Raw genomic sequence first — 14,948 nt, 5'->3', positions numbered from 1 at the left:
GTCCTTTGCCAAGTGTTTTAAACAGATCTGATCTCATTTTTGTGCAATGGTTTTAAATGGAAATTTGGGTTTGATTTTAATTGATAAATTTTCATCTTTCTTTTCATAGCCTATGAGGAATTTACATTTTCTGAATATTTAAAAACTCAGAAATTGACCCCCAACCTCCAATATTTTGTCCTACATTCAATTGCAATGACATCAGAGACAGCCAGCAGTACTATAGATGGTCTCAGAGCTACCAAAAACTTTCTTCACTGTCTTGGGCGGTATGGCAACACTCCATTTTTGTTTCCTTTATATGGCCAAGGAGAACTCCCTCAGTGTTTCTGCAGGTAAGACAGGCATTGGTTTTCTGATCTCTTTTAAACTGATACTTGAATAACAGATGAAAAATAGAAAGACAAAAATGAGGTTTAGTCAAGATTTAGTATATGCAAACATATACTTTGTTGTTCTACTCTTTTATAATCTATTTGCCTGCCTACCTACTTACCTAAATGATATAATCAGTCTGGCCTGTTTTTGAACTTTATAAAATAGAGTCATACTGTAAATTCCATTTTCCACTCAGTATTATGTTTCAAAGCATCATCCTTGTTGTGTGTGGTTATAGTTAAACTTATTTTCATTGCTACATAGTATTCCATTTTGAATATACCACAAGTTATTATTCCATTTTTCTGTTGATGGACACAGGGTTTTTCCAGTTTTTTGTTGTTATTAACATCCTGTGTATGTTTCAGAGTATACAAGTTCAAGATTTTCTCTAGTATACATATCTAGGAGTGGAATTACTGAGTCATGGGATATATGAAGGTTCATACAAGATAGTGTCCAGTTGTTTCTCCAGAGAGTTGTACCAGTTTACCTCCCCCAGCAGTATAGTATATAAGAATTCTCATAGCTCTACATCTTTGCCAACATTTGGTGTTATCAGACTTTTTAATTTTTGTCAGTCTAATTCACCTAAAATATCATCACATTGTATTTTTATTTTATATTTCCTGGATTACTAATGAGGTTGAGCGTCTTCTCATATGATTATTGGCTATTCATGTTTTCTCTTTTGGGAAATGCTTGTTCATGTCTTTTACCCATTTGTCTCTTGGGTTGTTGTCTTTTTCTTATTGATTTGTAGGTGTTTTTATATATTCTGAATACTGATCTTTTCTCAGTTAAATGTGTTGCATGTATCTTGCCTTATGGTATTTATGATGCGTGGAGGTCATTAAGATTAATGTAGTCAAATATAGCAATCTTTTCTTTTATACTTAGAACTTTTGGGGGTAGTAGAGCATAGTAGTTAAGAACCTGGACTATGGAAACAGACTGCCTAGATTTAAATCCTGGCTCCTCTATTTATTAGCCATGTAACCTTGGACAAGTTTCTCAATCTCTTTATTATGTTTTGAAAGAATCAACTTTTGGGTTTTTTGATTCTCTGTATCCTAGTTCATTAATTTCTGGTCTTTATTCTTTATTTTGCTTTCTTTGGGCTTTGTTCAACTCATCCCTCCCCTCCCCTGCCCTTGCAAATTCTTAGGCTGAAACCTAATGAGTTAGTCACCTTTTTAATTTTCTAATATAAGCATTAATATGGTAAAGTTCTAGCTATTGTTTTGAATCTTACACAGTTATTATATATTTATTTTCATTATCTTTTAATCCTAATTATCTTAATTTCCATTGTGATTTCTTCATTGACCCATGAGTTATGTATTCTTAAATAGCTAATCTGGTTGATTCTTCTGCTCTTACCATCTCAGTTAATTCTACTGTGTATAGAAAATATGTTTTTATGGTACTAATTCTTTGAACTTTATGACTTAGTATGTCATCAATTTTTATAATTTTTCCACGTGTGCTCAAGAAGAATGTGTTTATCTAGTTGTTGGTTACAGGGCTCTTTAATTATTACTCTTGAAGTCTGATAAGTCAAGCTTCGAGTTGTCATTTTCAAACTTTATTTTTATTGAAGTGTTTTTTCTTTGATCTGTCAATGATAAGAGTGACATGTTTTGAAATCTCCCATTATGATTTTTGATTTGTCAGTTTCTCCCTATAATTCTATCAATTTTTACCTTATATTTATTTTGAGACAATTTATTAAGATTGTATAAATTTATAATGGTTTAATCTTCCTGATGAATTTAATGTTTTGCATAGGCTGCTTTCTCCATCCCTAATAATACATTTTTTTCTTAAAGTCTAGTTTATCTAATATCAAAGAGCTACTCCAACTTTTTAATATTTGCCTGTTACATCTTTCTCCATCCCTTTATTTTCAACTATATTTAGAGCTCTAAATAGCATATTATTACATATTTTTAATTCCATCTGACAATTTCTTTTACCAAGTAGTGTAAGTGCAGTTAACAGGAGTCTGTTCCTTCCTTCAGAAGTATATAATTTTAAAAGTTCCTCTAGTTTATGCTCTGGGCAGTTAATGCTTTCTAGTTTGTATGCATATGAAAATAACTTTTCTTTTTTGCCTTTTTTCTCGAGTGAATATTTGTTAGGTAAACATTTCTATGTTGGCAGTTCTTTTCTCTCAGTACGTTAAAATTTTATTCCACTGTCATTTGGGTTCCATTTTTGTTGTTGAGATGTTTGATGTCAGCCTAATTGTCATTTCTTTATAAGTGATATCTCTTTTTTCTCAGGCTGTTTTTAAGATATTTTGTCTACAGTGTTCTGCATTTTCACTACAGTGAATTTAGGTATTGGTTCCTTTGTATTTATCTAGCTTGATATAGGTCAAACCATATGAAATTAACAATATTAAAACATTTTGACCTACAATTCCATATGGTTCAAACAACTACATTGCAAGTTCCTCTATCTTTGAATTATCATTTATTATTTTAGAAAATTATCAGTATCTTGCAAATGTTGTTTTCATCCATTGTCTCTTATTTTCACCTTTTTGGAACCACAAATAGGTATGTTTTAGAACTTAGCATTCTCTCTTCCATGTTTTTTAATCTCTCTTTCATATTTTCTATTTCCTTGCCCTTCCTGCTATATTCTGGGTACCTAATAAAGGTCTGTTTTCCAGTTTATTCTCTTCACCTGTAACTAATCTGCAGTTTAACCCTTTTTTTTTCTCCAGTATTTTTATCGTTCATTTTTAGAAGCTCTGCTTTTTCCCCCAAAATCTTCCTTGTCATTGTTTGATAGTCTCTTTTGCTTGGTCACTTCTTTCATATAGAGATATTTTATATTCTGCCATGTGTTGTTTCTGTTGATTTACGTTAATGATTTATTTCCTTGTGCCATGCTTATTTTTGACTGAGAGTTTGTATTTGATTGATTTTAATCTGGAAATCTGGGGGCCCAAATTAAGAATGCTTTCCTTCAAGAATTATTTGTGTTTTCCTTCAGCCGGAAGGCACTAAGACTTGGGACCATTCTAACTCCCTTCAGGGGGTCTTTGCTTAATAAAGAAACCCCAGATACAGCTCCCACACTGATACGGGCAACACGACTTGTTTGTTTGTTTGTTTTTAATTGCAGTGTTTGTTGCTCAAAGCTTTGAGTTCAGCTCAGGGTTTGTACTGTGCATATGTGTGTTTGGGGTTGTGGATTTCCTATGGACATTTCTCTTATTTCCTTCACTCTCAGCAGTGCAATAAAAATTATGTTTAATGTAAGAAATAGTCTTTTGTTAGTAATAGGAGGTCCCTTCACAGTATCTAGTCCAATATGTGATTTTATGAATGGTGGTAAGAATGTTATAAATTTGAAAGTAACTTAATTCTGAAAGATAGGTCTGTGTAATTCCAGACAAGTTCTTCCTCCTCCACCTATTGTCAAAGTAGGGATGAATGGGCAGTGTCATGTCCCCCAGGACCAGAGGTCCTCCTATCAATTGAAACTAATAGGGGAGTTGTATGGGTTTCTTAATCATTCTTTTCCTCTTCCTGTGGCTTTGCCCGATACAGAGGGAGCTACACTACTTTCTCTCATGTTCCCACTTGCCACTTACTCCTACAGAACTTTAGGGTAAGGAATAGGGACAAAATCAACAGGTCATTGGGGAGTGAGCAGAAGCTCACTGGCTTCCTTACCAGCACTTTATGAAAATGGATTATTTAACCTCATTCTTATTTTTTCACAAAATCCATTTATTTCCTTTCCTAATTCATATATTTGTAAATATATATTTAATGTTTGTTTATTTGTTATTTTTAAGGGAAACAACATTTAAAAGTTTTATTTGTCCTGTACTGATAAAAAATTTGAATAGCACCCTTATGTGTTGAATTCTAGACAAAGGAAATATTTTTCGCCAAAGATGATTGTAACCTTCTTAAGGCTGAGGTTTTATCAGCCTTCTGTATCTTTTTATCCTCTGCAAGCCTATCTCAGAATTTTGTGTGTGGTTCATATTTAATGTTTGTTATAAAAATTATATCTTGCTCTCTCCAATTTGAAGTGAATTGAAATTTCAGGGAATGATATAATTAAATGTATATGTATTTGTGTAGATAGATAGATATTAAAGACAACAACAAAAGACTTATATTTGAAGTAGTATATTAAACTTTTGGGTGGTTCTTTGGTAATTAAGGCAACTCTGAGTTCTTCCTACATATTATATATATGAATCTGTGTGTTTATAAATTACAATAAAATGCATTTACTTGGCCTAGGGATATTAACTTTTAATTTTATATTTGATTCCCTGCATAATGCTTTACAATTTCATATAAATATTGTTCTGTTTATATCCTAAAGTACTAACACTGCCACCATCTATACATCATAGTCTACACTTTTTATCACCAGGTTATCAGAATTAGGTATCACCTGTTCTGTGATTTCTAACCACTGTTTTATATTGTTTTAATATAACCCTCTTAAGCATTTCTCACAGCCAGTTACAGTGTGTTCTCATCAAGGCTACTGTTATAAATGGCATGCATGCATATTTATGTGAAGGATTCAAAGACTTTTGTAAGTCATATCCTTGCATTCTAAATGAACTCTGCATAAACAGTATAACATTTTAACTACTGGAGATAACTTTCATGAATTACCACCCTTTGAGGTTTTTATCAATTTAAATAGGTAGGGTTTTTTTTCAGCAAAGAAAATGAAGCTTATTTTTTGTACTACCTATTACCCATTGATATGTCAAGATACATAAATTGGACCATACTGGAAGAAAGTCATTGAAACCTATATATTTTTCTAGTCTAGCAAGCCATAGAATTTCCCCTACTGTATATTCGTTGGTTAATATTTTTTCTGGCACACTGGGCAGGATATGTATGCAGTATATAGGTTTTTAAACTCTCACACTATATCTTCCAAACAGAAGTCCTTTTTAAGCCCTAACCAAGTAATTTGTTTCTGTTATCTGTATGGTTGGTAACATGGTAGCCTTTAGAACTACTTTCTAGTTCAGAATGGGTTTCATATACTGTGTCGTGTTTTCATAACCTATGAAATGGAGCAGTACCTGTGGGAGCAAACAAACTCTACATTTTTTTTTATAAATAGACTTAGACTGCCTGGAGATTGTTGCTTGTTTTTTGTAAAGAGAGAGAATTTAACTAATAGTTTACTAGGTAATTCTGCCTTCCATTCTTCAGATTTCAGCCTACATTTTATTTCCTTTTTTTCCTTTAATGTAATGGGATTGTTAAAACATACAGAATGAGTATGTTTTACTTTTAACATGTAATATAAATTGTGTGTGTGTGCGTAAAATCACCACCGAATATTTTGTACTAAGTATTCGCATTCAAATATCGTTTTCCTGAGTATTGTATATGGAAAATTGAATAGATGCACGATCTACCTCAGGAAATTGTGGAACACACATTGATTAACTTAGAGCTTTTTAAAAAAGAGAATGAAAGAACACCAAAAGTCCAAAACATATAAGTAACTTGCTCAAGATTATAGGAATAGCATGGAACAACAGGAAAGGGAATCTCCCATTTGATACATTCAATCAGTAGTGGAAGAAAGAATGATGCCCCAAATGGGCCACATAGATGCTACTATGATTTTGTCGTAACCATGGAATTGGTTTTTTAATATAAAGTGTAAGGTATTTTATATTTTGTCTTTTTTCCTCTGCTTTAAAAAAATAACTTCTTTAGTCCAAAGTCCAAGATCAAAACATACACTTTACTGAATGTTGTATTGTTCTATTTAGAGAACTCATAGTATAAAACATCTCTCAGACCAAAGTAACCTGCTTATTTTGTTCTGTAATAACCAAGCTTTTTTATTTAGAGAATTTTTAGAAATCTAAGAGATGTTTGTTAACCTGGATCAACATATTTGAAAACCAAGAGAAGCCTTAAAATTGATGAAAGATTATACTGATGGAAAATTTTATGAGTTTATTTATGGCTTCAACTGCATGTGAAGTCAGAAAAAGCAAAATTGAGATGTTTTTTTACTGTCTGCCCCCAATGTTCTTACCCCTTCACCCCAACAAGTGTGGGCTAGATTATGGATCTAGATTCTTTAATTGTACATTTTTTCCCCCTCAACAGCATTCTCCTTAATCTCTCTTCTTGTAAAAATCTCCCTACTATTTTGCTAGTGATATGACAGAAAAACTTAGAGTTGGAAGAATGCTGTTATATTGTTTTGACTGGTTGTCTAATTTTACAAATGAGGAAAGTTAAGGTAAAGAGAGGCTGAGACTAGAAACCAGATTTCCTGGTATGCATTCTACACAACTCACTTCTTCTACAATGTTTCTTTAAACAATGTTTTCTGGAAAAAATTAAGAGGAGATAGTTAATTAAAATATTGTTATTTGGGGGGATTTTTAAATATTTGTGGTTTAACAACTTGTAATTTGCTATGATTTCTTTTCTCACAGTCGATGCATAGTCATTCCTCCACCACCACCCACCACCCCCGCAAAAAAGACAGGAGAGAATAAGGGCCATTCTTACCGTGTTCTAGAAACATGTTCTGATTCTATGCCCAATAGGAAATACCAATTTAGATGAATAAAGAAATTATGTCAAATTCCTAAATTTACCTAATTGATAAAGGTAAAAGGAGAAACAGACCATGAGCAGCAAATCGATCTCCCCCCCACCCCTATAACTTGTGTGTATGCATTTGATAAACAGTAATGCAGATGAGCCCAGTAGCAGTTATGTTTTATACGTTTTGGGGACTAGTTAGCATTGATCTGTTTTATGCTCCAAATCCCATTGGTTTCCTCCCACAGTGTCATAAGTAGAACTCCACGATACACCTAGGTGCAGAATCTGGCCCTATGTCTAATTGTTGGTAGATTTGACCAATCCAAATGTATGTGTGTGTGTGTTTATGTAAAGCTTGATTATTGAATCAAGCCTTAAATATTTGAAATTAAATGTTAAAAATTTGCCAGAGTGAATTAAAAAGAAACGGATTAATTAATTGGACATCAAGTATATAAATCATATGGTTAAGAAATATTTTCATAGTGGATCACTACACACTATTGTTTTGCAGCAGTGCAGCTGAATAGAACTGCATTGAAATATACCAAAGGTTCTTAATCTAGGGTCCATAGGTCCTTGGAACTTATATATAACAGGTTATATGTATATCTTTATAAAAATATTGGTAGTTTCATCAGATTTTCACAGGCATCCGTGACCTAATAAGAGTTGAGAACCATTGTGAGAATTTTCTATAAAAGAAAGCATTATTTTTTTACTCAGATAATCATCCTTAAGAGCTTATAAAAAGAAGAGGTTCTAAAGAGTGAATAGCAAAGGTGCTTCTGGGCTCTAAAGACCGGGGAGAGATGGGAAAACTTGAAAATATTGCTATTGGAACTGTAATTTACAAGCACCTCTTCGGGTAGATGCAAGCAGATATCTGTGCTCTAGTGGTGTGGAGGAGAAGTAAGTTCAGTGCAGTGAACCAGAGTGTACATTTTAGAGCCAGACCAATGGGGTCAAATCCCAGTTTCACCATGTGCTAGCTGTGTATCATTGTGCAAGTTATTTAAACTCTCTGTGTTCCAGTCTCTTCAGTTTTTCCATGGGGATAATAATAGTAGTATCTACTTCATAGGTTGTGAGGCTTAAAGTGAATTAATATCTAGAAAGTGCTTAAACAGTACTTGCCTTAGTAAGTACTACATAAGTGTCAGGTGTTACTACTCTTACTGTTACTATGATTATGATGATTACTGCTGCTGTTGCTGCTGTTGTAGAATGCTACCAGGGCAAGTATGAGACCAAGTTAGGGACTGAGCTAGATTTGTGTTCTAATCCAGTGGGTCAACAAACTTTTTCTGTAAGGGTCAGATAGTAAATAGTTTAGGCTTTGCAAGCCATATGGTTTTGGTTGAAACTATTTGCAGTCTTAGACAGTATGTAAAAGAATGGACGTGGCTGTGTTCCAAAAAAACTTTATTTACAAAAATAGGTGGTAGTTTTTCCGACCCTAGTGTAATCAACGGGATAGACTTGTACCTACAAAACATGATAATAATTTTTTTAAAACCTTGATGTTAGGAAATTATAGAAAATTGCCTGAGTGCAATACCTGGTGTTTATTAGTCATTCATTAAGTATTTGATGGATAAGTGAGTGAATAGTTGGTATTTATGAATTGCTGCAAAAATTAGGTGTTAAAGGGCCCATAGAGCAGTATTTCTCAAGCTTTCACTTACGTCAGAATTTAACAAATTACTGTGTCCCATTCCCAGAGTTTCTGACTTGTAGATCTGAAGTGGGGCCTGGAAATTTGCATTCTAATAAGTTTCCAGATGTTGTTGATGCTGCTTGTCTAGGGAACACTGCTGAAGAGGAAGCAGCCAGGGGAATTGCTCTCTGGGCCCAATTCTAATCAACAAGAAGGAAAAGATTTAGTTAAAATGACAGAAAACTTGTGAAGAAGCATCTGTCATTTGTTATAAGTTTGATTATTTTCGTTTCTTCCCATTTTAATTCAACAGCTATTTTTTAAGCGTCTGTTCTCTACTTTATACTCTCCTAGGTGTAGTGGATATATATGAAAAAGAATATGATATAGTCAGACTTTGATGGCAGTGTCAATAGTGTTTACTGTAGTTGAGGAAAGAAAATAAAATGCACACTCATAGACCAATTAAAGAATAAGAAAACATATTTCATCAGGTTCCAGAGTGTGCAATGCAGGAATGAATGCCGTCAGTACTCAGAAATGATTTGAAGGAGCCTAAACAGATATGACATGAAATTAATTTAATCAAAGCACACAGATGACACTTAGGAAGTTATAGGAATCTCAGACTGCTCTGTTAACCCATCCATTTCTAGAAAAGAGCAAGAAGATTGGGCTCCACTCTATGCTAAGAACCATCAGTGGTCTGACCCCACCTTGTCATTGAACATGGTCCATTTCTGTGAGATACATAATTGTTCTAGAGGCTCTTGATTTAGGCTAGCTTCTCAATTGAAGTATTGTTGACATTTTTGGCAGTATAATTCTTTGTTGTGATGTTGGAAGAGCTTTCCTATGTATTTTAGGATGTTTATTTAGCAGCATCTCTGGCCTCTATCCACTAGATGCCACTACCTTCACCTACCTACTTGTGACAGACAAAAATATCTCCAGACATTGCCAAATGTCCCCCGGGGCAAAATAATCCCTGTTTGAGAAATACTGGTTTAGTCCAACTCAGTATATATTTAATTTGGTGTAGTCTACTCTAGTTAAATGTTGACAGGCAGGGAGAATAAAATGTTCTTTCAGGTCTTTCTTACATTCTTCTTACTCAACTTTTGGTTCTATAATCTGGAACTATGTAAAAATTCTTTAAGGAACAGAACAGTTTAAAATCTCTTGGCACTTGAATCAATGGAATAATTCATGTAGGTCATTTAGCAAAGTATACCTGTCAGGAGATGTTAAATAGCCATTAAAAAGCAAATTTTGGGGTAACATATAATCTTAGTAGGTAGGAAAAAATGAAAATACTGAAAAAAAATAATAAAGCACACAGACACTCACTTTTATAAAGAAATGCAAGCCCTATTTCCCACCCTAGAATTCCACCCCCAGAGTTAACCATTGTTAAGTTAGTTGCATATCTTCCCACATTTCCCATGCTTATACAGATATCTATGTATGAACATGTATGTATATGCATACTTAAAATGTTAAGGGCTGAACAGTTCTCTGGTATATGGACCTATGTGCCATAATTTATTTAATCATTTTCCTATTGTTGGTGTCATCATGCTTAATAAAATTATGTCTTTATTATATAAGAAATACAGGGGCTTCCCTGGTGGTCCAGTGGCTAAGACTCTGTGCTCCCAATGCAGGGGGTCCGGGTTCAATCCCTGGCTGGGGAACTAGATCCCGCCTGCATGCCACAACTAAAGATCCCGTGTGCTGCAACTAAAGATCCCACATGCCACAACTAAGACCCAGTGCAGCCAAAATAAATAAATATATATATATTTTTTTAAAGAAATATAATTTCATGTACAGAAATTTTGGAAAACAGGAACAGAAGTATTACTATTGATTATTATAGTTAAATCCCATCACCTGTTAACAATAACCGCACTAAATATTTTGGTATATTTTCTTTTCCTTTCTTTCAATCCACCCATTTAAAGAATACATGTAATTACAATCCTCTTAATTTTTTTTTAATTTGACCATCTTCAATTATAGCATAAGTCAACTTATAGCCATCATCTTTAAAAACACATATCTCAGCTTAAAATAGATAGCAGTGGAAGGCTGGTATAATAATAGGTGTTCTTCAAATTCAGGGGTCCTTAACCTGGCTTCCAATGCCTGGAATAAATCACCTGGGTTTCAGGAGTTTGGGGGTAAATACCCTGAAATCTCATGCCAAATTTTGTGTGTGTAATGTGCATAGCTGCATTTTTTAGGAGGTTCTTAGTTTCTGTCAGTGTCTCAAGGGATGTATCACACCTCAAAAAGGTTAGGAACCACTGGAATGTACTATTTCAACTGAGAACTGTCCTTATTAAATTAGAATAGCATTGTAGAATAGGTTAACCAAAAGCTTGTCTCCCAATAGTTTAAGGACTATTTTTTGAATAGGCTTTTTATAAACTGTAAAATCCTAGAGGGTAAAATAAACAGTGACATACCTCATTTTTTGAGTCTTTTGTATATGATTTTCCAGACAGTTCTCCTTCTAGTTAATAGTTGATATTGGCATGGAGATGATACATAAAGTATAGGGGGTAAGCATGATGATGTTTGTATGATCACTTGTTTGTTTTTCCCTTGAGGAGAGAGTATTGTGTGGGATAAACTGCAGGGTGGTGAGATAAGCCATCATTCTGAAACCTGTTCTCTGGTGATGGATGGATAGACAGGTAAAGTAACTCAATAATCTTCATTTTTTGCCAGGTTATTCACAGATCAGTGAACGTTGTCGTTAATAAAACAATGGAATGCTTTTGTGTCCTTTCCTGCATTATTCCTCAGGTTTTGACAGGACAAGTCTTTTAATTTGGGAGTAGCCTCTTATTAAAACTTATATTACGGGCTTCCCTGGTGGTGCAGTGGTTGAGAATCTGCCTGCCAATGCAGGGTACACGGGTTCGAGCCCTGGTCTGGGAAGATCCCACATGCCGCAGAGCAACTAGGCCCGTGAGGCACAACTACTGAGCCTGCGCGTCTGGAACCTGTGCTCTGCAACAAGAGAGGCCGCGATAGTGAGAGGCCCGTGCGCCGGGATGAGGAGTGGCCCCCGCTTGCCACAACTAGAGAAAGCCCTCGCACAGAAACGAAGACCCAACGCAGCCAAAAATAAATTCATTCATTAATTAAAAAAAAAACTTATATTACACTTAAGTGTGTGGTGCTGGAGCATTTATTGTGACTCTTATGAATATATTAGAATTATATTGGCTACACAAATTATACAGTTTCAGGTTCTACTTTACTAATAGTCCCCTTCCTCCTTCAGTGCTAATTCAGATACTAGATTAAACTCACCCAATCATTTCCTCCTCAGGTAACTATGCCAGGTCTATGTGTGCTATTCCAGGTCTTAAAATAATTCTAATAACTTGTATTAGAGTGAAAGGTGGCTGACTATATATAGGGCAAGAGTGATATTCGAATTAAGTCCAATGATATTTGAATTCAGTCCATGTTTAGACCTGAAAGTTTAGTTTGATTAAATTGAAAGGTAACACTGTGTGATTGCATAGGCTAACTTAAGTATCATTCAAAACAATTCTTAACCCATCTCTTTGGAGCCAATATATTATTGTGCAACTGTAATAGAAATAATATGTGAAGTGTGTTTATTTTCAAGTCAATTCAAAGAGCAAAAAAGAACCTTAGGGCAGCCAGATTACAAAGATCTAAGGCTTTATTTACCAGCTATGTTAGATAGCTGGGTTTCCAGGCATTCTCTGCTCTTCCCTTGTTTAATTTGGTTTTGTTCCAGATTGATCTAATTAATGTGATCATCTATAGTTGTAACAAAGCTGTTCACTTCCAATTATTCATCAGTTTATATTCTACTTTGGTAAGGAGTGCTCAAAAACTGAATCTTTTTATAAAATACCTGTCGTACTTCCAAGAAAGAAAGTTTTCCGTGTATTATAAAAGTATCAGTCTTAGAATTGGGTTCTGATTCTAGCTCTGTCATGTTGTTAGTTGCATGAACTTGAATATGTCATTTAAATTCTCAGAGCCTCAATTGTTTTACCTGTATTATGGGTAGTTAAATCTAATCCTACCTCCTGACCTGGGCTGTTGTGAGACTTAAATGTGATGATGTTAGGGAAAGTATGTTGAAAATTGTCCAACACTGATGTAGGGTATTACAACAAAAATTGAATGACTTCACGGTTTTGGTATTTAGAATGAATGTTTTTGTAATTACTGAAACATTAATTTATATATTGTAGGCCAGTTTATACAAACTAGATTTAGAATTTAATTATGTAATTAAATTACCTAATAATTTGAGTCTGTTGATAGATATATTTGCAGTATAAAATTAAGTCATCTCTATGTCTCCTGTAGTTCCTAGCGCGTAAATGGGTACTCCATAATTTTTCTTTTTTTACTATTGAATTTGGTATACTTTTCTCATACATAGGTAACTGCTTAGAACTTTGGCTGGCACATAATAGGTGCTTACTAAGTTAAATATTTTGAAAACGGAATTAGAAATTACCATGGAAAGAAATTAAATACTGCAGGACAGAAACTGTTTTATCTTTCAGGTTCTAGAGAAATAATTTGTAAAGGAGAGCTCTCTTGGGGCTGAAATAATTAATGTAGCTTTTAACCATTCCTCCTCCTTATTTTTCTATCTGTTCATGCCTCATCTTCTCCCCTCTCCCCAAATTAGGCAGTAGGTTCTCACTTGCCTGATATATTGAAATAGAATAAAAGTTTTGCCAAAAAAACACCCCACTTCCATATGGCAAAACTTCACCAATTTTAATCTCACCAGTTTAACATTCATAACAATTTGAATGTTTTTACTTTATACTCTGTATGTAAACAGAGTTTGCTAAACAAATGAGTAGCATAAACAGGAAGGTATATTTAGCCTACTCAAGAAGCCAAACTAGTTTCAACTAATTATTTTAATTACTCCTACAGTTTTTAATTCACATACATTGAATATAATAAACCTGTAATTTTAAACTTACATTTAGACTGGTATCCCTACGTTAATTCATACAAGTACACATGTATTTGTAAACAGCCATATTTTTCAAACTTTTTGCTTACCCAACTAGAGTTTTTAAAAGAAAAATGAATATATGTGTATGTATAGCTGATTCATTTTGTTATAAAGCAGAAACTAACACACCATTGTAAAGCAATTATACTCCAATGAAGATGTTAAAAAAAAAAAAGAAAGAAAAATGGGATCACAGTGTGGCTTTTTTTCTTAAGTAAATCTCTTTTATATTTGAATTTGAAAATACTCATTTTTGAATCTATAATCTTTAATTGTGGTCCCATATGCATAGACCCATATTCTTCAGGTGCATTTAAAAATAGAAGGAATTAACTCTAAAATAACCTCTTTTGAATTATACACATTTGTTGAATGAACAATTAACTTTGATCCTAATTTTATGTTTTAACATATCATATTCCTAGAGGTAGCATAGTTTAGTAGTTAAGAGTAGAGACTCTGAAGCCAGACTTGCTGAGTTTGAATCCTGGCTCTGGCACTTACCTACTGGTTAACCACCCTGTGTTTTCAGTTTCCTCCTATATAACAATGGAATAACAATATAGGGCTGTTATGAGGATTAAGGAAATGAATATTTGCAAAGCTCTTAGAAGAGTACTTGACACATGATAAGCACTACATGAGCCTTTGTTATACAAAATTTTAAAATTGCCAAGTTTCTTAAGTTGTGCAGATGAGAATTTGCATTCTTAGGTATAGCGGAGTGGTTCCAAATGCTTAATGAATTGAGAGCCAAATTTTTGACTGAAGTGTTTCCACCTTCCATGATGTCTTCAAAATCAACACTTAACTGTCATCCTTTAGTGGTCCTAGTATAGAGGTGGATGTACCAGGAACAGAGCCACTGCTGTCTGAAATCTAGTGCAACACCTCCTCCCCTGCCTAGAACTGGCTTTCTTGCTTGTCCCTTTTTTGTGAGGTTAGACCTGACTTTTCCCTGCATTGTGGTAGTGCATGTTATGATGTACTTCTTTCACAAACAAATCAGTTGAAAACAAACATTAGTTTTCTTTGTATTTCCAAAGTAGAAATAAAAACCACTATTGAATGTCTGTTTAGGACATGAATCTTTTAGTGCTTAAAATGGACTCTTTTAAAACCAGCAGACTAAGGCAGTGTCTGTATGGTACAGATAAATCAAGTGTAAAGCAGAAGCATTTGGTCATCTTCTTTCAAATTTTAACTTAAATATTCTGGCCATAATGAGACTATTACTTATCTCCAATACAGTTTTTGGTATATAATAATT

General features: G+C 34.0%; 1 protein-coding gene across 1 annotated transcript in view; it reads left to right on the top strand.

Moving 5' to 3' along the window:
* Window positions 1–14,948, top strand: part of CHM (CHM Rab escort protein) — a 211,080-nt gene that overhangs the window by 107,032 nt on the left and 89,100 nt on the right. The window contains exon 8 of the mRNA XM_065900805.1: window positions 110–335. Within this exon, the coding sequence (XP_065756877.1) occupies window positions 110–335 (226 nt within the window). The remainder of the gene's footprint in view (window positions 1–109; window positions 336–14,948) is intronic.

This window comes from Phocoena phocoena, chromosome X (genome assembly GCF_963924675.1).
Source record: "Phocoena phocoena chromosome X, mPhoPho1.1, whole genome shotgun sequence".
Lineage (NCBI taxonomy): Eukaryota > Metazoa > Chordata > Mammalia > Artiodactyla > Phocoenidae > Phocoena > Phocoena phocoena.
The sequence above is the reverse complement of the archived record's forward strand: the minus strand, read 5'-3'. Positions and strand labels throughout refer to the sequence as shown.